The sequence below is a fragment of the Panthera uncia genome, chromosome B4 (assembly GCF_023721935.1).
Source record: "Panthera uncia isolate 11264 chromosome B4, Puncia_PCG_1.0, whole genome shotgun sequence".
Lineage (NCBI taxonomy): Eukaryota > Metazoa > Chordata > Mammalia > Carnivora > Felidae > Panthera > Panthera uncia.
This window is the reverse complement of record NC_064809.1, coordinates 112,154,053-112,179,798: the sequence shown is the minus strand read 5'-3', so window position 1 is coordinate 112,179,798 and position 25,746 is coordinate 112,154,053. Positions and strand designations below refer to the sequence as shown.

Sequence of the window (25,746 nt, the reverse complement as noted above, 5' to 3'; positions counted from 1 at the left end):
CTCCCCCGCAATAGTCCTAGTCAAAAGCCAAATGAGGTTTGAATGGAACTTTTACATGAGGATTCTTAAGTTGGTCTTGGGCAAACAGTATTTTGGGGAAATACAATGGTGGACAAGGTGACTAGCCATTTACCCTTCTAAAACAGCTAAGTGATGGTAGTATATAAAGTTATCTGCAGCATGTTATAGCAGAGTACTTACGGAATAAAGTCTAGAAGAACTTGAAAATTATTAAGAAACAAAATCTACAGAGGAACAGAAATGGCAATAAATAAGACAACCATAGCATGGCACCACGAGAATGGTACCTAGTAAGACAAATATCCATTTGGGAGAGTAATGGCAGGTAACACCTGACTGGCAGGAAGTTCCTTTAAACCCAGTTAGGAAGTGGGAAGTGTATAAAGTATAAACTGAGAGATGACCTTTACGACCCATCAACGAGAGAACAGTAACATTTTTACAATGGAATGCCAAACAAGTTTTCCACTTGGACGATGTTCAGTTATGTTAAAAAAAAAAAAAAAGGTAATTTATTTCCATTTTTATTTGGTTTCCAAATATAAAAAAAGTCAAGATTCTTACACCAATTATCTCAAATGAGACCATGCAAGGCAATTTAGAGTGTATACAACAGTCATCTCCACCCCCCACCCCCACCCCTTCAGTTTTGCTACTTTATACAACTGTGATTGACAGAAAATTGAATGGCATGTGCCCGTTTGGAATATTTCACCTGTTTATTAAAAAAAAAAAAAAGCCACACACACAAAACTCCCCAACAATTATTCAGGATAGTTGCTACTTTGTGTCTGCAAGTCAACTTGTAACCTAGTTATTTTATTTAGGAGGCACATGGGACTGAAAAATTTAGCTGCCAATTTCATCCAACTACCCCACAGAAAGCACAAATGATTCCCAACAGTGTAAACTTTGGAGGGTTGAGATAGTAGACACTATTTGTTATGTGTAGTAGATTCAACTGTTGAGCCTGACAATGTTGGCTTTTTCTCTTCACAGAAATCTTAGGGCCTTTCCTCTAATTTTGCTAGACTGGGTTCCAGAAGAATAGTAAAGAATCCCTCATGTGAAATTCGAAGTGTAACAACTGTATTCTGTTGTGTCATACCTATTTTTGCTAGTTGCATAGACTAAAGACAGTTGGTTTGCTAAATGGCACTGAAGAAAATCCTGACCCGAGTGGCACTACTTAGTCCAAATGCTTTTGACCAAAGAAAATTATACAACAATATTTATAGGCTCACTTTTTAAGAGGTGGCGGACATTAATACTGTACATATTTTACATGTCAAATACATAGTCCAAGAGTTTATAAAATAAGTTCATGCATTATTACTTCTAAGAATATCATGTACAAGAAACCTCCCTCCCCCAGTACTTGTGACAGCATTTCAGGTGGACAGTTTTATATACAAAATCCAGTTTCTCTGCCGTGTTAAGGTATGTAATTTAAAGAAATTTCAGATTACTGAAAAAAAATCCTAGTCCATTGAAGAGTGATAGAAAGTGTCAATCTGTGGATTTAAAATGTTTCTTTTAAAAACACCCAGAATGGATAACCTCTGTACAAAGAAAAATATAAAAACTCTGGATGATCATGTTTGATCACACTACATAATTTCAAATGAAATGTCATTGGTTAAAAGTTTTTCTACTTTGCTCATTCCTCTGACAGCATTAATTTGTGAACTAGTGCTTATATTTCAGCTGCATTTATGGCACAAGATCTTTTTTAGAACAATGGCACTGATTTTTCTTAAGTGTAACAGCACTATTTAGCAGCAATTATAAAGGTTAACAATTTGTGGAACAAATGTACAACCATACTTACTTTCTACTCTATACTCACCAGTTACAATATTTACAAGGCTAACGTCTACATAGATCTTTCACTTGCCCCCCAACCCCATGTCTTATTCAAAGTTTGTTTTCCTCCCATCTCATTTGTGACTTGGTGGTCGGCAAGTACAGGAGTTTCAGACAGGGTAGGGTACCTTACGTGTTTTTCAATAGGATTCTTGGTGGTGAGTGAGTATAAAGACAAGTGTTAAGACGAAATTCTTAGCTCAGGTATGTTCCAGTGCCCCAAAAGTTACAGGATAAACAGTACTTATTGGCAATCTATAAAAGATGAGACATTCTGAGGTGTCCTAATATCTAAGTGTGTAACAGCTGAACAGTAAGAAGGCCATTTTACTCAATTGTGATGCAGTCACCACTGATCAGCATTTGAGGTTAGACTCTAATCCTGTGGTTAGTAGTACCAGCAAGTTTAACTGAAGAGGGGTCAGTAAGTTCAAAAACTGGAAATGTATCTTTAAAAGGAATTTACATCAAGGGTATTCTGGTTCTCAATCAAGTATTCTGTGTAAAGAGATTATAGATAAAAGGAATTGGCAACCTAGCATGCTAACTCAAGTTCCATGAACACAGTTTTTCATGATAAGATGTATTTACTGCGTGCATTTTTCTTACAACACCTCTCTAAAAACCACTCTATATAGTTAAACTTTGTGTTAAAGGACTATTGAGTTATTGGGCGGGGCGGGGGGAGGGGCAGGAATTGGCCATATTGGGTAGCTAGTGACATAATACCAGTTGTGAAAACAGACAAATGAGTTAAATTTCTGAAAATAGTAAATTAAGTCCTTTGTCAAAACCGTTATTGAACCATAAAGTCCAAGTCTGGAATTTATGAATTAAAACTGTGATCCTATGAAACAAGTTTACGGACCAGTAGATTCGTTTAATATCAAGAATTATTTTCATAAATCTCCACAACAGAATTTGTTGAATACCTTAATGCTGTGAATGAGAAAATAACTTAGAGGGAAAAATATACCCACAAGTAAGGTGATCTGGCAAAAACCACAGACTGACATCAAATGGACAAAAAAACTGAACAAAATGTTGTGAAAAAATGACAACTAAAATGGGGGGTGGGGTGGGGCCGGGGGCATAGTTAAGGCATCTAAAAAAAATTACACATGGCTTTGGCTTATTAAAATATTTTACACTTTTTTTTTTTTTTAAGAAGATTTGAAAACATCTGAAAAACATGCAAATTGTTTGAAAATCCTGCATGGCAAATTCAGACAGTTTGCAGGCGTCATTCAGATGTTTGCCAAGGAAAATACAGACCTCTCCCCGTGAGACTGCACATGGGAGGCCCTCCCCATTCTCTCTATCTTACACTGGATGGCAACCCAGAGGTCTGTGCAGCAGTCACAAACAAGGTGTTGTTATCTGGAAGGGAAGGGACCGTGGAATTTCCATTGGTTGGAGAACAACCCAGCTTTAGTTTTTCCAGATACTCTGCATGTACAGGCTTATGACACTGGAGAACTTTGATGGCATCTTCTACTTTGAACCATTCTCTCTTCCTTCCTAGAAAACAGTAGGACATTGGTCAGTATATAGTAAAGTCACTTAAAAAAACTAATAAGCCACATCCTTTGACAGTGCCCCTCACTCCTCCCCTACAAATAATAGCTTTATTGTTTTTTGGAATGGCTTAGACAATAAATAATATGTTGGGGGAAGAATTTTGATGTAATTCAAATGTGGACATACTGATCTTATTAAAAAAAGGTAACCCAAAATAATTTAAGACGAAAAGTCTACAAGCACATAGTAGCAGAATTAAGACTCTGGATGGCAAAAGGAAAGGGAACTTACCTATATTAACAGAATCTTCCCAATCTTCTAAGATTTCAGTGACAGTAAGAACATACACATACGTTCTGTGCTTTCGGTCTTGGTTCTGCTTGAATATAAAAAGAAAAGCATTTTAATCTACAGGAACTAGCCATTACACATTTCCGAGGAGAAGAATTCAGTTGTGGCATACTGCTGACTAGCACATAGTCAAGCATACACGGTTGTCTAACCCAGTACAGAAGGGAGTTTTCTGTAACACAAAACATTTAAAATGCTGAAATTAGCTCCCCACAGGAAACATTTAGCACCTTTGATTTCAACGTATGTGTTTTTTAAGAGACTAATTCAATTAAGTATTGGCAGTTTAAAAGCTGCCAGGTGAACTATGCACAACCAAGGTTGAGAATGGGCTAGTCATTTCTGGAATGTTTTAGTCCTATATGCTGAAACTCAATTTTTTACCCATATTAAAACTGCCACCTTGTGAAAACTAAACACGAGTTGGTCTTAAAATGAAGGGGCTCACTACTTTCATCTTGATTTAAGTTAGCCTCGTTTACTATAGTCTAGGACTTCAGATTGTTGTCTGAGTTTTTTAATTTCCTTTTTAAATGTTTATTTATTTTGAGGGGGGAGAGCCAGGAGGGGCAGAGACAGAGGGAGAGAGAATCCCAAGCAGGCTCCTGGCTGTCAGTGCAGAGGCTGACACGGGCTCCATTTTACAAGCTGCAAGATCATGACCTGAGCTCAAATCAAGAGTCAGACCTTAACCAACTGAACCACACAGGTACCCCCCCCCCCCTTTTTAAGGTAAACTTTCTACATCCTACGTGGGGCTTGAACTCATGGCCCTGAGATCAAGAGTCACGTGCTCTACTGACTGAGGCAGCCAGGTTGCCTGATAATTGCCCCGATTTTTTCCACCACAGACAACCTGAGTAATACACTCAATTCAAATAGCGTATTAGGTCTTTGGGAAGGAATAGGAACAGCAAAAAATGAGAGGCATCTCTCACATAAAACATTACTAGTCGGGGCGCCCGTGTGGCTCAGTCGGTTAAGCGTCCGACTTCGGCTCAGGTGGTGATCTCTTGGTCCGTGAATTTGAGCCCCGTGTCGGGCTCTGTGCTGACAGCTCAGAGCCTGGAGCCTGTTTCAGATTCTGTGTCTCCCTCTCTCTCTGACCCTCCCCCATTCATGCTCTGTTTCTCTCTCTCTGTCAAAAAAAAGAAAAACGTTAACAAAAAATTACTAGTCATTATTATTAAGAACCCATTGTCTTATCTCTGTATCTGGAAAATAAATACATTTATTATTCTATGTTCAAAAATTCATTGAAATCACCAGAGTGAATAGGCAGGACAATTCTAATTTTCCCTTATATCTTCTAAGGAGAAAGGTACGTTGGTTACTATTTTCTGTTCAGATTCTATGAAATGTAAATAGCACTTGTAAGGCAGTTAATACTATTATCTTTCTATGTTATATAAGCTTTATTTATAATGTGAGACGTTTTCTTCAAAAATCTTACCAGCATATTGACAATGTGCTATTTGTACCATGGCTATTCTGAATTACAGAAAATCTTCAATGTATTTTTCATTTCAACCAGGAGATGGTGCTGTTCAATTGGGTAAGGCAAGTGCTGAATTCTGGGAAAGTCTGAATATTAAGAACTTCACTACTAACATTGTATTCTGGGAGTCATCAATTCTACCAAGTGCTCCACAATCTGAATTTCTGAATTCTGTAAAAAGCCTTAAAAATCAAATTTATATGGTTCTACCAGAAGGACTGAACGAACCCTTAAATATTATCTTGAAAAAATATGTCACGATGTGTCAGGTATACAGGTATACCATATATCTATGTCTGACTCTTGGAAGAAAATACATTTGAGAATAGTTTGGGTCTCATGACCTGACTACATTTCTCCTTACCTTCCACAGAATACCTGCCAATTCCAAATTCCTTCCACAAATTCCATTCTGCCTTCAGTAATAATAGATTATACAGGAGAATTCTATGCTGTTAGCATCTATTCTTTGTATCTTGAGTTTTCTACCTTCATACAGTCCTCTAAGGATTAAGTCATTATTCGTGTATCGTCTACATGTTATGCACTAAAGGCACAGGGTACATTTCCAGACAGTATCCACAAGAGACCTAAGTCCTTCGGTGATACTGAGGACACTGTACCTCCTAAAAAGTTTATACCTAAACAATATACAGTGAACCGAGAGATCTTTCTCTATCAGCTCCACTGTATTGTCATATATAAAAGTAATTTAATGCTGCATAAAACTGATGGCACATCAAAGTTAGGTAACTTTTACTTCCCTTCCCCCTAATCCTTATAACTTACTTGCTTACTGATAAAAGGAATGTCTAACTTGGGCTGCTGCCAGATTATCTGGCCAGTTAGGAAAGAATCATTAATTCTGTTATCAGCAAGGATTACTTTTGTAACTCACCTCAAATATGCCCAGGAGTCTGCCTAATTTTCCTTTGACTCCAGCCTATTATAAAAAAGATGCAATGTAAAACTGTTAGCTTTCATAAGAAAGGTTACACGAACGTTATTTTCTAGCTATTTCAACTCAAGGATGTAAACACAATAGGCCCTTCCATACCAACCCTGCCTCTGTGAAGGTTTTTTGGCTATGCCAAGATTCATGACCTATGGTTTGCTATACAACATGGTTTAATTTATTCCACATACAAGTTCAGACTGATCAGATTTGTTGTCATTTATTTTGTAAGAAATGACAGGGATTGACCAAAAATTAGACTTTCTACCAATCTGGGACAAGCTTCACGAATGAAAACAGACTTTTTTTCTGAACCAACTGATCAATCCCCTTCTTACTTAAAGGACTGTCTTTCTTGCTTGCTTTTTTCACATGGCTTAGGAGGTACAATTCTTCCTATAGGTTACTCTCCTACTGCAGTCCTCATTACTTTACCGGGACTGGGACAGGTAACAGACTGACGGGAACTGCAGTGTGAGCCCATGCCGATCCTCACTGCATCAGTGCCCGCTGCCGCCTCTATCTAGGGACGCGCTCTTCCCTCAGAAAGCTGCTCATCCTTCGAGACCCATCTCTCTGAAACCTTTCCAGCTACACACCAAGACCCAATGGGAGCATTAGCATTTGCTTCCCATTTACACCCTCACTGCTGTTCAATAACTCTTATGGCACTTAATATGCTGTTTTGTCTCTGAGTAGAAAGCAAGTTCTATCATCAACTATAAGAAGACAAGCAGGCCGTGTATGCTTCTGTGCATGTGCGTGCGCACCACTTTTTACTGAACTTTATGACAAAACGAGTAGAATAAAAGCAATTTGCTTCTTACTCTTTTGAAAAAATTACAGCACATGATTAATGTCTCTGAGCATTCTTGCAGTGCATTGCAGTGTAATATTTATTAACCTTGCTCTGAGACAGGGCCATCCTGTTCTACACTGATCACTGATCAGGCTTACTGCCTGTTATACAATTGCATGTTACACAATTCTGGGGGACTTCTACATTCATTTTTAGCTCTCTTTTACCAGGCTTAACAAATACCTGCTTAACAAAATGCTAGCTATGGTCACCCGCTTAAAAATCTTCAGTCAGACAACAAAAAGAGCACTCATGTGACCTGCCTTGCCTTCTCAGTGCACGTAGCCAAAGTGCCACAGGGAACACACCGTAAAATCTCAAAATACGGTGTGTGTGAAAGGAGAGCAAATAAGCTACTACTCGTCTCACCTCTTCATAAACTTCCCTGACGGCAGCACCACCAGGTTCCTCCTCTGGCTCCATTCCTCCTCCCGGGACAATCCATTGGTCTGGGTACCGACTGCTGCTCACCAACAGCACCTGCAAGACCAACCGCGAGTGTAGGCCCCACAGCCTGCGAAGCACTACGGACGTAACATTCTCAACCCTTTACAAGGCTGGAAAGCCCTTCCTGATTAGCCCATTTGTAATTTCATTAAAATTATTAGGTGTACACATTATACCACAAGAAAGCGCAGTTGACAGCCTTTGTAAACACTCTTGGAATTCAGAATTCAACAATAATGTAATCACACCACGAAATCATTCTGAACCTAATGAAATCACTTCAACTACCAGATTCAATTAGTAAAATTCTCTAAATCATGGATACCAATGAAAGATAAAAGTGGATACTTGGGTTTACTAGCCCCAGAACTGCGTGCACTTAGGTTTGTGGTCGTATCTGCTATTCGTGAGTTACAGAATCTTATTCTTCTCCAAATTTAAGGATATGTGACCCTAGGCAGGTCACCCTGTTCTTACCTATAAAGAGTAAGGATACTTAAAAGATAACAGATACTGTGAAAAAGGAATAGGGGAATTCATTAAGTCAATGCCCGGTATATAGAGAGTTCTTGTTATTTTTACACTTATGATTAGGTGGGAAGAAGTACCCTTCATATTCCAAACTTCTATAAATGGGTAAGAGTCACTTCTTTTGATATCAGGCAGCTATAATTTATGATCTAGGAGAGACGGCAAGCTACAGTTGAGTGCATTGCTTGTTTTGTACAGTCTGTGAGCTAAAAATGGTTTTTATATTTTTAATTATATGAAATTCAAATTCCACTGTTCATAGATAAAATTTTATGAGAATCCAGCCACACTCATTCATTTTTCACATGTTGCCTATGGCTGCTTTGATGCTGTAACAGCAGAGTTAGGTAGCTGTGACAGAGACTGCATGGTCCACAAAGCCTAAAATACTATCTGGCCCTTTATAAGAAAAGTCTGCAGACCCCAATCGAGAATAGCATTAACCTTTAAATTTGCAAATGCTTTTTAAAAAACAAACATTACCACAGAGTATCCTAGAGGTTCACTACTTAAACAGTACCTGAAACAAGTATTATATACCCATCTTCTACATGAAAATTTGTGGGCTAGGTTAGGTTGAAATGCACCCAACTTAAAACAGCAACAAAGGCTTGGCTACTATGATAAATAAGCAAAGGATGTTTATATGAAGTAACAGGTGTCTTAACCAACTTGAACAAAAATGGTTACAAAATTCCCTTAGTATATTATCTCTAAGTAAACAAAGAACATTCTTTCCAGATAAATCAATCAATTCAGAGCAAAGTATGATCCCTGATGTGTACTGGTCTTCTGACACGCCACTGGTCCTATCTGCCCAGCTCCCACTCTCCTGCCGCAGGAACTGCTGGCACTTGAGAGTTCATAGCCAGCACAAGGATTCACCTCCCACCTGAGGAGGCTGCCAGAAACTCAGCCTTCCCCCAGGATGACAGTAACTCCCGGAGTTCAGCAACTCCCACCTTTCCCCCAGCCTTGAACACACTGAGTTCGAAGATAAGGGAACGTCTATTCAGGCACCTATCCCCTCAATCTGAAAACAAAGCAGCACACTTTTGCCTATGGACACACCATCATCGCAGAGCAGTGATCAATTAATGCTCAAGGGGTCTGAGTGTTGTTTCTCTCATCCTTTACCTGGACAGGACTCCATTGCTTCTGCCAGCTTCATTCCTTCAAATGAATAACTGGCAAAACAATGCAAATCCAGAGAAAGCACTGTAAATTAACAACAGCTGATAAAGCCTTAGCTAAAATATGAATGGCTGACTGTGAGGGTACCACCAAGTCCAAATATAGCAATTTTGGTCAAATGAAACATAAAACAGCTTTAAATTTAAAGTATTAGCAAACGGGGCTTACATATCAAAATTAGAAACTAAAGAGCCAGAATAAACAAATCTAGCAAGAATTAGAAAATACTGGTTTAAACTCAAAGATGGTTTGCAACTGTACAGATCATACCCAAGATGTATTTCATTCCTTGATGCACCCAATGATGGGCTGATAATCTACCATTCAGTACACCAGTTTCCTCCAAGCACCTATCCTTGTAGAATTACTGAGTGTTTATGAGACTTAAATACCTTATATCCTGGCCTAAGCACTCGATGTTGGCCATTACTAGCTCTTCTGCTTTCCTACTAATTGAATTGCATCAGCCTACCAAGAACTAGGCTTTTCCCTCAAATTTTGCCAGTTGCATTCGTTTTATAATTATTGAGAATTAGTGATGAAATGAGGGCAAAAAGGAATTATCAAAAAAGACTTTGCAAAGATTAAAGGTAGGTTATTAAAAACTGCTATCAAATTAAATATGGATGAGACTACTGTAAAAAGGAAATTTAAAAATCCAGAAAGAGCCTGCAAGTCTTCAAAGTTCAATTAAAATTCTTTAAACAAAGTGAGACTGCGAATCAGATTTCATCTTTTGTTTTACTCAAAAAGGAAGCTTACCAAATGTCTATGGTATTCCAAGGCTTTGGCCTATATATTGAGATTGGCAAGTGTAAGTTTTTAAGTTAAAATAAAAAATGCTTAAGGTATAAAAGCATATGTCTTGCATCAAGGGAAAAGTAAACTGTACTGTTTCTGACTGCAGAGTTGGAGGCTTCTTTTCCTGGTCACTAGGTGTGGGTTACGGACAATCTAGTTTTTATTGCCTGGGTGAAATTCTTATTATTTTTTTTTAAATATAATTTGTCAAGTTAGCTAACATACAGTTATATAGTGTGCTCTTGACTTCGAGAGTAGATTCCCATGATTCATTACTTACATACAACAACCGGTGCTCATCCCAACAAGTGCCCTCCTCAATGCCCCTCACCCATTCTCCCTCTCCTCATCCCCCCATCAACCCTGTTTGTTCTCTGTATTTAAGAGTTTCTTATGGTTTGACTCCCTCCGTTTGTAACTATTTTTTTTCCTTTCCTTTTCTTCCCTCTGTTAAGTTTCTCAAATTCCACATATGAGTGAGAACATGTATCTGTTTTTCTCTGACTTATTTCACTTAGCATAGGTCCATCCATGTTGTTGCAAATGGCAAGATTTCATTCTTTTTCATTGCCGAGTAGGTTGGATGAAATTCTTAACTACCCAATTCCAACTTCCTTGATTACCTTCATAATGGGACATGACACTGCAGGGGCTTGCTAACTGGAAAACTACATTCTTATTTATTTAGTAAACAAGGAATTTCAAAACCATCAATATTCATAAAGTTGGAGTCCTGAAAAAATGAAATTCAGTGTCATATATCTAGGTCAATGATAATTCCCATCTGTCCCAAGATAGTATTTAAGAGATAAATTATATAAGGTTAATAATGTTGAATACCCAATAGTATAGTCTGTGCCTGCTTTTCTGAACACTTATGCTCCTAATTGAAATCAAATCTTTAATCTGCAGCCTACAGGACATAATTCACATATGACTGAACTCGTCTTCCAAAAGTCAGTGACAGGAAATCCCTACATGCTTCCACAGTTCCCTTCATAAATTACTTTTTCTAAAGCCTCATGAAAACAGATCTGTATGGTTTTGGACAAACGATTTAGCAGAAACTGAGACCTTATCGTGCAAGAATCCCCTGAGATTCCAAAATGATTAAATTTGATCAAACCATTAACTTCAAATGTATCTTTCCAAAATAAATGAGTAATTAACACCTGTAGTATAGAATGATCAGCATCTAAACTACTAGTTTAAAACATTTGATAATGAGCCTTTGGTAATGAAACAGATTTGAAAACCAGTATGTTTCATTATGAATTTGCCTACTCATCTAGAGTACTTCATTCGAAGTTCAAGTGAGGTCAAGGCCACATTATGTTTGTTGTTTGTTTATGGAGTGGGGAGTGGTGGTGATTACCTAGCAGGGTAGAAGAAATGAATTTGAATAGCATAAGCAAAGACCATTAAAATCCCTACTACATGTTAGAAGAACTGTATCACAAATCATTATTATTCCATATCCTCGGGGAGGGGGGGGGAAGCCATCTAAACATTTCTACAACATCCCCAATCTACTAGATCTGTACTTTAGCATGCTTGGTAATGCTCTAAAAACATTATTTAGGTTATAAAATCTTAGTAAGGGATACACCAATAGCTGACAAATCCAGACTTGGTTGTTCATAGGTTTTAAATTCCTTTTCAACTACCTGTGTAGGTATATTACATTTTGTGTATCCAACAAGATGACAGTCTGCCACATTAGTGACAAGGTGATGGAGAGGAAAGCAGGCATTCAACTTTCCAGATAGGCCAGAGCTGAGTCCAAAGGAAAGATTTACAAAAAGGTTAGTCAATCCACCAGGCTGCAGAATTAGACTTGAATCAGAGTCAACCTCAAAGCCAGTGCTGTTGCCCACCTTCATATAAGCATTCCTGCTACTATACTATCTGACCTCAACCTTCCTTCCATGTGTATCCAACATTCAACATAAAACACCATTCACCTGTCATTGTTAAGAAGCCATTTCCTACACTTGTCTTTTTCTTCGATTCCTAATGTTTTAAGCATTTGTTATGTAAGTACTTCTCACTTTAAGTAGCAGTAGTGTAGTGATAATGGTCTACTTGGAACCAGCCCTGAGTCTTACTAGACAACAGTTTGTCTATGAATTGGAATAATCTACAGTATAGATTCAAAACCCTACTATCACCTAGTAAGTCCTCCTCACTGGAGGTGTGTAAGAGCTTGTAAACTAAAAAAATCCTGTTCAAGATTTGAGCACGGAGGTAAATTAAATTCTTAGCTCTATACACCAAGTGGCCCCCAAATGCCATTTGTGTTTCAGCTTTCACTCTTATAACTGTTCTTGGTCACAGCTTGCTTCTGGGAACAACTAGTCACCACAAATGACTATTTCTTCCCCAGAAAAAAAAAAAAAAAAAAAAAAAGGCTATCCGGAAAACCCCTCAAGTGATCCCTAAATTAGGAATGAAGAGTTTTAAACTGTAGCTATTTAGAAGCTGTATTGGGGTTTTTGTTCTTTCTTCACATGTTATCATGAACCAGGGTGCATGAATGGTTTAAAACTACTTTACCACAGTTAACTGTATTAGGGGCTCTTAATCAAAATTAGGCCAGCAAGCAGTATATTAGGAACACCCAGTATGCACACAGACATTTTAAAAGATCTTAAGTTATGGCAGTGGTTACTGTATCCATTAACCAGCTACCTACTGCTACTATTAAACAAGTTAATAGTCCTATTTTTTGGACTATTGAGGCACAGTTGTATAGGAGGGTCAGAAATAACAGCTCATTTTGGGAAAATGTGTTTAACTCAGATTATTGCTAGACAAGAAAAGATCAAAATTCCAAATTCGAGTACAGTTTCTCTTGAATGCGTATTGCTTTTATACCATCATAAAGTTGAAAAATCACAAGTTGAATCATTGTAAATCAGGGACCATCCTTATGGGATTGGTAGATAGAAGAATGCTAAATTGGACTGATCATGACATTTTCTTGTAGCACATCAATGTTTTGAAATGATGGGCTTAGCTTTTACACACTGGAGAAAGCCTTCGTGATATATACCAAGAGCCTAAAACAGATGCAAATTGTACAAAAATGCCTTCCCTTGAAGGAAGTGGCTGCTTAAGTGGCCCAAGAAGCCCTTTATGTCTAGGAGAGCTGCAGGCATAGATGATATTTCCCTCCGTTTAGAAAAGATTGCCTTCAGATAGTTATTTAATTTTCATTAGAAAGTGGTCTCCACTTGAAGCAAGTATCTTCAGAGCCTTAAATCTAAAAGGACTTCTGCAGAAGTATGAGCCCCAGAGTGTTTATCTAAAAAGGCAGACTGCCTGTTGACCCCAAGCATACAAATGTTAGTACATATACACATACGTACAAATACTGTACTAGCATTTCTTATTAAGATTGTTTTTATTAGAGCTCTGGTTTTAGAGTCCCACAGGTTTTAAGACCGCTTTTCCCAACCAAGTCTTAGTGCATGATTTTGTAGAATTCAGACATTTTAGTTAATACACATTTGGCATTTGGCAGGTGGTAGAATGCAGTCCCTGGCTCAAGGAGCTTAAAAGCTAATTAGGGCAGTAAGTCCAAGTGGAAGAGTAATAGGCAGTTCTTAAGACAGTTTTGTTAGTGTTTCTCACAACTGTGCCTGGATTCCACCCAGAATCAAAGTCACTTCTATTTCTCTTTTCAGCACTCTATCTTATATTGCTGCTAGATGATCCTCAAGCTTGAATACATTTAAAATGTAAATGTTCCTGTCTTGCCTAGCAACTCCTTAGCCTTATATATTAAGGTGCTCTTTTTCAACCATTATTTGTTCAATGCCATCCCAAGTTGCAGTTCAACTAGTCCACAGCCCCAAGTCTTGCTCTGTTTGTGATGCTTGGTCCTTCCTCTCTCACTCACTGAAATCCAGCTCCAGTGATCTTAACCCTGCTGTCAGTACCTGATGATACTCTTCCCCTACTTGATTTCCCTTTATGTCAGTTTCTGTCTGTCCAAACACTACAGAATGTTTCTCCTATGTTTACTCCTATGTTTCTTAGGAGCTGATACTTTTCATCTCTGCATCCCTGTTCAGTTATATGCAAATGTGTTGAACAGAATCCATTTCTGGCTACCTTTTGTGAATGTACTGTCCTCTTTCACTGTACAAACACAGTATCCCCAGCTACTCTATGGGATGCTTATTTGTGGGCTTGTGTGGAAGCCCAACCACCAAAACTAAGGGTGGTTCCCTACAGAACCAGAGACAGGATCAAATGAACAGGAGATTTAGAAATAAAGGACCTGGGCTCAAAAAGATCTGCCAGCTTCCATGATCTTGGGACAAGTTAACTCTGCTGCCTAATTTCTTACTATACAAATCCTAATGCTTATTTACCTCGCGGGGAAGATAAAATGGGCAAATAATAAAACCACTCCCAAGAGAACATAGACTGCTGTTTCTTCCCTAAAACAATCTGTTCTCAACTAAGGGTTACTGAGAAATCCTTCAGTACAAGGAGAGCCATCCTGGAGCACTGCATAACTTTTTGTGGTCAAACAGCAATTCTTATTTTATTTCAATTTATACTTTATAAACATTTCGTCCTTAAATAAAGCATACATTTAAATCTCCCAACAGGGATCTAGGTGTTATTAACCCAGGAGGGGGAAAAAGTCTCATCTATTAGCTAAAGAGGTGGATTCAGGCTGTTTTGTATCTTATCCTTGGAAGGCTACCAACGTAATTTCAAAAGAGTGAAATCAAATTCACAGCAAAATAGCAAGATGTTCAGGAAAGCTAACAGGTTCATCTTTGTCACTATTATATAATAGAAGGAGCCTCAACTATATACAACTACAAAAATGAAGATCCTAGACCACACATTAAAGTTGGCTGTGCATTTTACTTAGAGAATTCCAGAGCCTTCCCTCACAGCGTATTCTCTAACCAACTATCTTGGTTTCTCAACCTGCACGGTACCAGATTTATTTACATAACAGATTTCTCTAATAAATGCTCCAGAGCTTGCTCCTTACTTCATTTTATCTAATGGCACTAGTCTGTGGACTCAACTCGAGGCTAGGAATTTAGCATTTATTACAGTAGGAACAATTTCCAAGCACGAAATAACTCCTTTATCTGTTACAGGAATATCTGAAGTGTTCTTCAGGCTTTGCTTTACCATTCACACAATGCAGATCATTTCAATTTCCTATTTCCTATATCTTCCCCTGGGAACCGTTTTTAAAGCCTGAATTCCAAGTTCAGGTTATGGCAAGACTTCAAAGTCATCACTTCCAGAAAGGCTTCCAAGCTCAGCCTCACAAAATCTCTCATTCAGCAAATAGTGTGCACCCAATTGCCATGGAGCCCTGTGCCAAGAACCCAGCATCAGAAACAGGGACTGGATCCTGAATTCCGACTCTACCACTTCCTAATTATGTCATTTGGGCAAAGTACTTAGGCCCTGCAACCCTCTCCTCACCTACAGACCAGCACAAAGAGGATTAAATGCAGCAAACTTAAAAGGTCTTCAGGCAAGTCCCACACAGTAAAAACACTCAACTAAGAATGTGATTACACAATAGTGAGCAAATTAGACAAGATCCTTGACCTATCTTGATCACTCTGGGCAGCTATTATATGCTTCTATATTCAAAGTTTGTTTTTTCCTAACGGGGCCTCGATGCACTTAATGCTTATTGACTGTTACTCTGTAAATGTTAAAAACAAAACAAAACAACCCCACAAAAACCTATCTCCTTCTAGTTTCTAGCTCTCCTAAGCGGCCTCAGGTCATAGAGTAAGAACGACTACACCACTGAGTGTACACTATGTCATATTCATCCTAACTGCAGGGATTAGCAATAAGGAAGCCATTAAATTCCTGTCTCCAGTTTTAGCCTGGTACTTTATTGGACACAGTTGGTTATGGAAGCAGAATTCAGATTAATTTTTTCCAGGTCTAATCATTTTAGGAGTGGCAATGCTTTAAAAAATGAGAAAAAAAAATTTTTTTTAAGTTTATCCATTTATTTTTGAGAGAGAGGCAGGGGAGGGGCAGAGAGAGAGAGAGAGAGAGAGAGAGAGAGAGAGAGAATATATCCCAAGCAGGCTCCACACTGCCATCACGGACCCCAATGTGGGGCTTGAACCCATAAACTGTGGGATCATGACCTGAGCCGAAACCAAGAGTCTGACACTTAACTAAGCCACCCAGACACCCCTAAAATAAATTTAATGTTTATTTGGGGGGGGGGGAGGGGCAGAGCATGAGCAGGGGATGGGCAGAGAGAGGGGGAGACACAGAATCCGAAGCAGGCTCCAGGCTCTGAGCTGTCAGCACAGAGCCAAACGCGGGGCTCAAACCCACCAACCGTGAGTCGAAGTCAGATGCTTATCCGACTGAGAGGAGTGGCAATGCTTTATAAAATATTTTCTTGGCCACCTTGCTTTAAGTAAATTTAAAACAGTGAACCATTTTAAATTAAATGGAACTGAAACAAGGAAAAACTGTTCTCCAGGAAAACCTTGAGAGCCTCACTATCAACCCAATGAAGAAAGGTAAATTAAAGACTGGCTGCTTACTCTCAGAAAAAGAAAGGCTGCTCGTCTCCAGATGTCAAGCCAAATACAGCAAAGTTAAGAAGCCTAGATAAATATGCTGAGAGCTAGAGGTTACGGTCTGAAAATGGCAACTCTGCCTACCTCTAGTCCATCTTCTTCCTCAGGCATTATTCCACATTTTTCACTAGCCATCTTTCTACAGTCAGAAAACTTTAAAAAGAGGCCTTTAAATATATATGTGTGTGTGTGTGTATACATACATATATATATATATATATATATATATATATATATATAATAATAATTATGCCAAGTGCTTGCGAGTTAAAAGGTCCACTTAAGAGTGGGATTGAGAAAACTAGACCGAATGGGGTTTTATTTTAAAGCACGGGGATTGCCTGGCTATTCCACAAACATCCCTAGATTTAATCTGAAACCGCAAATTGCCGTAACATGGAAGGGAAATGTAACACAGGCAGAAGGGCTTGGGCTGCAACACTCACGCCATTTCTGCCGCCTCCGTTAGCACTCAAGGTTTATCTGGCTTTACTCAATTCGCTAGTTAAAATGGTGACTCCCGCCCGAAGCCACCTATACGGCCCGGGACCTCCCGCCGGCCAGGAGGCGTCTCGGCCTCAGGTCCTCACCATGGCCCGGCAGAACACTGGGCTGGGCGAGCCCCTTTGTCTCCTCTATCAACCCAGAGAAAGGAAGGAAGGAGGGAGGAAGGGCGGGAGGGAAAGGAGGGGGCTAATCCCTCCTAGCCTGGTGGCCAGACGAAGGGTCGGGCGAGCAAGGTGAAGGGCTAAGACCCCCACCCCGACCGGCCCTGGCCCCCAGCCCCCAGCCTGTCCCGGCGCCGCCGCGGGAGGCGCAGAGCGTGCTGGTCGCCCTCACCTCGTCCTCCTGCTCACTCCGGAAGCACAGGCACGCCGCCCGCTTCTTGAAGCCCTCGCGGTCATAGGTCCGCGTCTGGTTGGGCTTGAACTTCATCATAGAGGCGGGCTCTTGCTGCCGCTGCTGCTCCGGCCGCCGCCGCGGGGGCCCGGCTGCCGCCACCCCGCCGGGGAGTTGGGGCGCGGGCGAGTCGGGGCGCAGGGGCGCCGGGAGGCGAGGCGGCGGCGCGGGGAGTGACAGCGAGGCCGGTCGGTCCCGGAGCCGGCGGCCGCTTCGACGCGGAGGAGGGCGCAAGCGCCGGTCACTGCTGCCCGGGTGTCGGAGAGGAAGAGCCGCCTCTGCCCGAGCGTCCGCCGCTCTCCATGGAGCCCGCCGCCCGCTCGCCTCCGTTCCCTCCTCCTCCTGCTGCCGCCGCCGCCACCGCCGCCGCCGGGGGAAGAGCGAGGCTGGAAGCTCACGCCACAAGGAGGCAGTTGCGAGGACTCGCAGCAACCGGGCAGCAACGCCGCGGCAGCTTCGCACCGCCCCCACCGGCTCTGTATTTAAGTGAGCCCGCGCAGCCCCGCCCCTGCGCGTCCCGCCCCGCGCGCGCCACCGCGCCTGCGTGCCAGGACCTTTGCGGCGGGGGAGGGGCCTCGGCCGCGTGGCGTCCAGTGGTCCGCGGTACCTGCGGGCTGGGGCTGCCGCCTCCAAACGCGGGATGGAGGTGGCCGGCTAAAATGTCAGCTAAGAGGCAAAGACCCCTCCCTGCCTGTTTATAAACACCACCACTTTCCCATCTCCCATAAATGCCACCTCCAGGAGAGGAGGTCCAACTACGTACATCCTCACAAAGTTGCACCCGGGTCAGGAAATGCCTGGCTGCACCGCAGCGATTGCAGTCTCCGCAGCGACTGACGCCCAGAGTTCGCTCATGAAGTGCGGGGAGACACGAAGGTGAAGGCCCGGAAAGGGGAAGACGTTGGTTGAGCGGTTTTCGTTTGGAGGGGGTGGGGAGGTGTTGCTTTGGGGGTTTTGTTTGCTTTCCAGAGAAAAGAGGGCAGGCAAATTTCCTTTTTTTTTCCTTAAAAAAAACACTTTGGTTAGGGGGTCGTTTGTATTTTTTTTAAGTTTATTTATTTACCTAGAGAGCTGGAGAGGGGCAGAGAGATAGAGAGAGAGAGAGAGAGAGAGAGAGAGAGATAGAGAGAGAGAGAGAACCCCAAGCGGACTCTACGCTGCCTGCTGCTCTAATTCACCAACCGGAAGCTCATGACCTGAGCCGGAAGCTCAACCGACTGAACCGCGCAGATGTCCTCTGCCCCCCCCCCCCCCCCGTTTGTAGTCTCGCGAGAGTCCATTCAGTCTTAAATATTTCTTTGAAGCTGTGGATAACATCTTCCACTTTGTCCCACCCTCTGGAATGTATTCATTAATACTGGCAATGACTAATATTTATGAAGTGTTTTGCACGTGTATTTCATGCTCAGTGACAGGCAGCTAGGTACTGGGGCCACAACACTAAATATAATGGGATTTCTGCTGTCCAGGAGTTTAAAGTCTTCTGGGGACTTGGGACAAACAATCTTTCCATTTCAGAGTGTCATTCAAGGGTTAAGATAGGAACTGGGAGGCCCAGTGTTTAAGAAGCTAACCCAGTCCACCCTGACCCCTCCACAGAGCCCAGGCTACTTAGTTCCACACATACTTGACTGTTCCGTTTTCATTCCTAGAGGGCCTACTGTGTGCCAGGCATTGGCATCTAAAACCAGTCCCAGCCCTGTCAGGATCTTAAGCACCTGAGAGCAGACAGTCAAATATCAAACAATCACACAAGTACATGTAAAACTACAAATGTGATTAGGTTGAAGGTGGTAGAGGGTTTCAGAGGCAGATATGACCAGACCTGCAAGTCAGAAAAGGCTTCCTGAGGGCAGCAAGTCAGGAGCTCATGGCTGAAGGAGGAAGTGGAGCTAAGGCCACTAAGAGCCTGGTGAACTTCAAAGCTGAGGAAACTGGGACTTCTATAGAGTCCAGTGGGAGAAGGAACCAGGAGAGTTCATAGAAATGAGAGAAGGCCCATGTGGCTGCAGACGGGGTGGGGGTAGCTGGGTTCCACCTTTGGCCCAGAGGGTTGTGAGGCCTGACCATTCAGAACCTGGGGACCCTTGGTGAGTCCAGAGTAGGGCACTGGTCTTCCTGTTCTAGATTCTAACCTCCTTCAGGTTCGTGACTGCTGCATCTAACTTTATCACTTTCTTAACTCCAGAACCAAGCACAAGCAAGTTTGTACAGTAAGCTAATGTTGAATGAGTGATTTAAGAAATGAGATTTTTACCATGGCACACTTGGAAATCTTATCAAGTCTATGCAGAGACATTGTCCAAGCCTTACTTTCTTACAGAAGCCACTTGAAGTGTGTTTCCAGATTTATAAACAGGGACTGAACACATCTAGCTAGGGACTCCATTTTGGCCAATATGCAAATATTATTTTAGATAATTGGTTCTAAAAATTGATAAAGTGATTAATCTCACCATAGTCTTTCTGAATGATAGAGAAGATTAAGTTTCCCTTTGCTTAAAAATTCAAAGGTCTGGCTTCTAGTTTGTGTTCAGTGAATATTAGTTGATTGGATGTTGGTTTGCTCAAATCTTTCCCATTTAGTAATTACACGAGGTGAGGCATGAATCAGAATTAACTGAGGAGGAAGGAGGAGGATGCCTGGAACTGACTCACTGAAGGGAGGAAAAAACTGCACAGAAAACTGGTGAGCATGAACCTGGGACCACTCGTGTCAGGTCCCAGACCATTGCATTTGGTTGAAAAGATCTTGGGTTCAGGTCTTACTGCACCGATCACTATATGTCACTTTTCTCATCTGTCAAATAGGTATAGTATCGTTTATACCATTTCATAAAAGACCACAGTGGATCTGAGAGTGCATTAAAACTATAAAGCACTTAAACAAACATGGAATATTATTAACAAGGAAGTTTTCATTGGAGGTCTGCCCTCCTGCTCCTTTCCTGCTCTTTTCCTCAAGTAGTTAGAGGAGTAATGGAGAGGGCCGGGTGCTTGGGAAGGGCTGTGAATTTTCACACTGGGAGGGAAGGGTTTTATTTTAAAAGGAATTTTGCAACAAATGATTTGAATGGAAGAATTCTATCATATAAATAACCACCCCTTACTTTTTTGTTAGTTAATTTATTGAGTTAGTTTTTGTAATTATTTGAGAAACAGCTAAGAGAAAAGGAAATTTGTCTGACTAAAATGAAGGAATAGAGGAAGGCAGAATTACAATGCTGGATCTTCATTTCCGGTGTCAGTTCCTCAGTATTTCCTCAGTATTAGGGTGCAGCCTCCCCCCTCCCTAAAGCTCCCTGCTTAGTATTGTCTAACAGGTATTATGCATCTGAAATGCGCTTAGGCACTGTTCAGAGCTTAGATCATATCCAACCAGATCACAGTTGAGATAGACACATGGTGTTTTTCCTCTGCAGGGCCAGTAAGGACTGGGCTATACCAGCCTGTTTCCTTGGGGATCAGAGTCCAATTTCAGGTTAATCTGTTTAGTTCACTGAGCACAGTCTTGTCTTACCTAGAACTAATAGTACACGAGCTATTTCTTGTACTATTTTCAAATATTTGGAGCCATCAGAGAGGGGAACCAACTTTCCCTCTGCAGGGTATTTCTTTTCCCTCAGTCTTTTCATGGGAGGCAGTGGAATAGGGGTGTGGTTCAGGGAGCTTGCTGACTTCCCTTATAGCTGACTCACAGTATTATCATAAAGTAAGTTCTGTCTCTCAAGGTAAAACTGATCATGACAAATGATCCCTTCCTATGTCTTTCCAGTGATAATCATAGCTAGTCATTACCGAACATCACTCAGTGCTGGGTGCTTTTCATGATCACATTTGAATAATCCCAGCAGCAGCAGTATTTATTGTCCCCATTTTACAGGCAAAGAAACAGGGGCAGCCTTCTGTCTTTGTAGCCCGTATTCTTAACTCCTGCTTAACTCACTGTAAGCTTGTCTTGCCTCTTCTATTCCCTGGTATTTATTTTGTATTTGTTGTGTTCTGACACTGGGATTTTTTTTCCATTTTAAAATTAAAAAGGAGCTTTGTTTAAGGTGGGATGGTAACAGAAACTCTTACAGTGCAAAATGGAAGTCTTGATTACAATTTCATGTCATCTAAAATGATTTTCTTTCTTTTACGAAAGGCACAGATTAGAATGGAATAAGCAATAGTTGAAAATTCAAAAGGCTTAAATTAAATTAAACTAAAACTTTAGGATTAAAATCCTAAAAAGGTTGAATGCAACTAGCATTTGCAAAACTTTAAGAGACTGGTTTGGCTGTTTATAAGCTTCCCTTCACTGAAGTAAAGAAATGATTTTCAGACTTACAGCTCCTATTTCCTCAATTCCTATTTAACTGTACAGGCATCACCTGTATGTGCTGGTTTGGAGGGCTGATAAAAATGTTTCCCGGAAGCACAGCTCCCCTTTCTCCTTCTTTATCATTCAGGGAAAGGTATATGCCAAGTGTTTATCTCCTCTGCAAAGGCAATGACTTGACATTTTCACCACCTTCTTCAGGACAGCATTTTAAACTTCTGCCTCATTCAGAATTGCTTATTTTTGCTACATAAAAATACTGCATTTTTGTTTGAGGAAAAAGGCTAAAAAAAGAATGTTTGATATAAGAGACATGTTAATTATAACGTATGGACCTTGTTTTGACATAGATTAAAACAAACTAAAAATAAACGAGAAAAAAGACATTTTTAGGACAACTAGGGAATGTGGACAATGAACATTTTATGATATTAAGCAACTATTGTTATGGGGGGGTATGATGATGTTTAAAAAGGGAACTCCTTACCTCTTACAGGTATTCAGAACTGAAATGATATGCTTTCTGAGATTGCCTTCAAAATAATCTGGGCTGTTGGAACAGGGAAGATGGGTTGGGAGTGTGGAGGAAACTAGATAGGCCCTGAGCTGATTGTTGTTGAATTTGTAAGCCATTAGGAAAATGGAGGAGAGGAAGGAAAGAGAAAGGAGAAGAGAAATGTTTTATATTTCATGGGGTGTGGAAATAAATCTACGTTGTTAGAAAGAAGTTGTATACATTCACGATACAAATATTAGAGTCTAGAATGATTAGAATAACCAAAAGTGCAGTTTGCAGGGCGCCTGGGTGGCTCAGTCAGTTAAGTGTCTGACTTGGCTCAGGTCATGATCTCGCGGTTTGTGAGTTTGACCCCACATTGGGCTCTGTGCTGCCAGCTCAGAACCTGGAGCCTGCTTCGGATTCTGTGTCTCCCTCTCTGTCTGCCCCTCCCTCGCTCATGTTCTATCTCTCTCAAAAATAAATATTTTAAAAAAAATGGAGTTTGTAAAATATGCAATATGTTTATAAAATAAGAAGGTATGACAAAAATTACTCACTATGCAAAAAAATTTTAGCCAGTATTATTCCATGAATTGAAAAACTTATAATGGTCATTTCTATGTGAAAATTTAATGGTGACTGATTTGGTTATTAGCGTTCACCCTGACTTGTGAAGCAAGATTTCATTCTTATAACTAGATCACAAGTCCTAGGAGTGCAGAAACCCAGGTGATCCAGTGATACCTTTGTGTTACAAATGAGTTACAGGCTGTGAGGCAATCCATAGATGGACTTGTTGGCATAGTAACTATATCATGTATCATATTCCGCTATAGAAAATGCAGATAATCTGTCTCTCTCTCTCTGGCTATTTATGCTGATTTTTAAATCTGTCCTTGATTTTTGTTTATTGTTTTGGTTTGGGGACTTCAGCTTCTGAGGATTGAATTGATCATATTCCTCAGAGTAAATATATATACATTTTGCTCTTGTATATTATTGTAAATCATATATTGTTTTATGTAGATGTATTTTTAATTTATGCAAATCACATATCTTAGTTTTGTCACCCAGTGACTAAAATGTGTTTAGTTATTTCCTGTAGATTCTGTTTTCTAGCTAATGAGGTTGGCTTTCTCCTTCCTCAGTGAAGGATTCCCAAACAGAAGAGAAAAAGCAACACATGTCCAAATAAAGAGGGAGTATTACTTAACTTTCCCATTAAAATATTACAAGAATCATGCCTTCTTTGCAATAGCAGTAAAGCATTACTCAAAGTGCCACTTGTTTGGAGTTAGAGAAAGGACTTAAGGACTTGCATCAGCCTTTTGTTTTGTGTGTGTTGATGTGGCTTAGGAGGATTTTGACTTCTATGTTCAGAAGTCAAATGGGTAGGTACTCACTGCTAAGGTTCAGGTAACATAAGGACCAATTAGAAGTACATAAAGCAACACGGGTTTAAAAAAAAAAAAGCAACATGGGTAGATCTTAAGGACAGAATCCTTTTGAGAAACCTAAGAAGGAGAATAAGGTATATTATCATTTACATAAGTTACAAATAAATCTGTATGAAACAAGACATAGTTTGTAGTAGTAGGTAAGAACAAAGGATCTATACATTTACCCAGAAGTATAGCTGCTGTTTGTGAGGAGGGGATTTGGAGTGAGCTATGAGGACAAAGGGACATAAATAATTGGGGCCTCTCAAGGATCAATGATGAAACGTGGCTGTCTTAGTCTATTTGGGCGGCTGTAACAGAATACTATAAACCAGGTGGCATGTAAATTGCAGACATTTATTTCTCACAGTTCTGGAGACTGGAAAGTCCAAGATCAAGGTGCTGGCAGATTCAGTGTCTGGTGAGAACTCACTTCCTCATTCATAGATGTTTCCTGGTTCCTTGTGTCCTCACAAGGTGGAAAGGGCGGAGGAGCACCCCTTAGTCTCTTAAGGGCACTAATCCCATTAATGTGGGCTCTACCCTTGTGACTTAATCATCTCTTAAAGGCACACTTTTTTTTTAATGTTTTTTAAAAATTTATATTTATTTATTTTGAGAGAGAGACAGCATGAGTGGGGAGAGGCAGAGAGAGGGAGAGAGAGAATCCCAAGAAGTCTCCACATTGCCAGCACAGAGCCCAGTGCAAGGCTTAATCTCAAGAACTGTGAGATCATGACCTGAGCTGAAACCAAAGTCAGAGGCTTAACTGACTGAGCCACCCAGGTGCCCCTTAAAGGCACACTTTTTATTTTTATTTTTACTTTTATTTTTATTTTTATTTTTATTTATTTATTTATTTATTTATTTATTTATTTATTTAAATATATGAAATTTATTGTCAGATTGGTTTCCATACAACACCCAGTGCTCATCCCAAAAGATGCCCTCTTCAATACCCATCACCCACCCTCCCCACCCTCCCACCCCCCATCAGCCCTCAGTTTGTTCTCATTTTTAAAAAAAAAAATTTTTTTTTAATGTTTATTTATTTTTGAGACAGAGAGACAGAGCATGAACAGGGGAGGGTCAGAGAGAGAGGGAGACACAGAATCCGAAGCAGGCTCCAGGCTCTGAGCTGTCAGCACAGAGCCTGACGCAGGGCTTGAACTCACCAGCCGTGAGATCATTACCTGAGCCGAAGTTGGACGCTTAACCGACTGAGCCACCCAGGTGCCCCTGTTCTCATTTTTTTTTTTTTTTTAAATTTTATTTTTTCCAATGTTTTTTATTTATTTTTGGGACAGAGAGAGACAGAGCATGAACGGGGGAGGGTCAGAGAGAGAGGGAGACACAGAATCGGAAACAGGCTCCAGGCTCCGAGCCATCAGCCCAGAGCCTGACGCGAGGCTCGAACTCACGGACCGCGAGATCGTGACCTGGCTGAAGTCGGACGCTTAACCGACTGCGCCACCCAGGCGCCCCCTGTTCTCATTTTTTAAGAGTCTCTTATACTTTGGCTCTCTCCCACTCTAACCTCTTTTTTTTTTTTTTTTTTTCCTTCCCCTCCCCCACAGGTTTTTGTTAAGTTTCTCAGGATCCACATAAGTGTGAAAACATATGGTATCTGTCTTTCTCTGTATGGCTTATTTCACTTACCATAACACTCTCCAGTTCTGTCCACATTGCTACAAAGGGCCATATTTCATTCTTTCTCATAAAGGCACATTTTTTAATACTATCAACGTTGGGAGTTAGGATTTTAACATGAATTTTAGAGTGACACAAACATTCAGTCTATAGCAGGTAGCTACACAAAGGACTGTGGAATTTCTTTTCTTTTTTTTTCGCTTAAAAAATGTTTTTTAATATGAAATTTATTGTCAAATTGGTTTCCATACAACACCCAGTCCTCATCCCAACAGGTGC

General features: G+C 40.6%; 1 protein-coding gene and 1 long non-coding RNA gene across 3 annotated transcripts in view; one reads left to right on the top strand and one right to left on the bottom strand.

Annotated features, from left to right (window-relative positions):
* Positions 1 to 529: 529 nt before the first annotated feature.
* Positions 530 to 17,731, bottom strand: NUDT4 (nudix hydrolase 4). 2 transcript variants are annotated; one of them, XM_049626086.1, is made up of 5 exons: positions 17,496 to 17,731; positions 7,441 to 7,551; positions 6,156 to 6,200; positions 3,700 to 3,787; positions 530 to 3,408 (listed from the first exon to the last, which is right to left on the bottom strand). In XM_049626086.1, exons 1-5 carry the CDS (start codon positions 17,592 to 17,594, stop codon positions 3,206 to 3,208), a joined length of 546 nt encoding a protein of 181 aa, XP_049482043.1. In that variant the 5' UTR covers positions 17,595 to 17,731; the 3' UTR covers positions 530 to 3,205. The 2 variants fall into 2 exon arrangements, with proteins under 2 accessions (XP_049482043.1, XP_049482044.1); XM_049626087.1 differs by having other exon boundaries at positions 3,700 to 3,784; positions 17,496 to 17,730.
* A 352-nt stretch (positions 17,732 to 18,083) lies between these two features.
* Positions 18,084 to 25,746, top strand: part of LOC125919419 (uncharacterized) — a 107,183-nt gene continuing 99,520 nt past the window's right edge. Inside the window, exons 1-2 of the long non-coding RNA XR_007456773.1 lie at positions 18,084 to 18,431; positions 20,142 to 20,244. This is a non-coding gene — a long non-coding RNA (uncharacterized LOC125919419). The remainder of the gene's footprint in view (positions 18,432 to 20,141; positions 20,245 to 25,746) is intronic.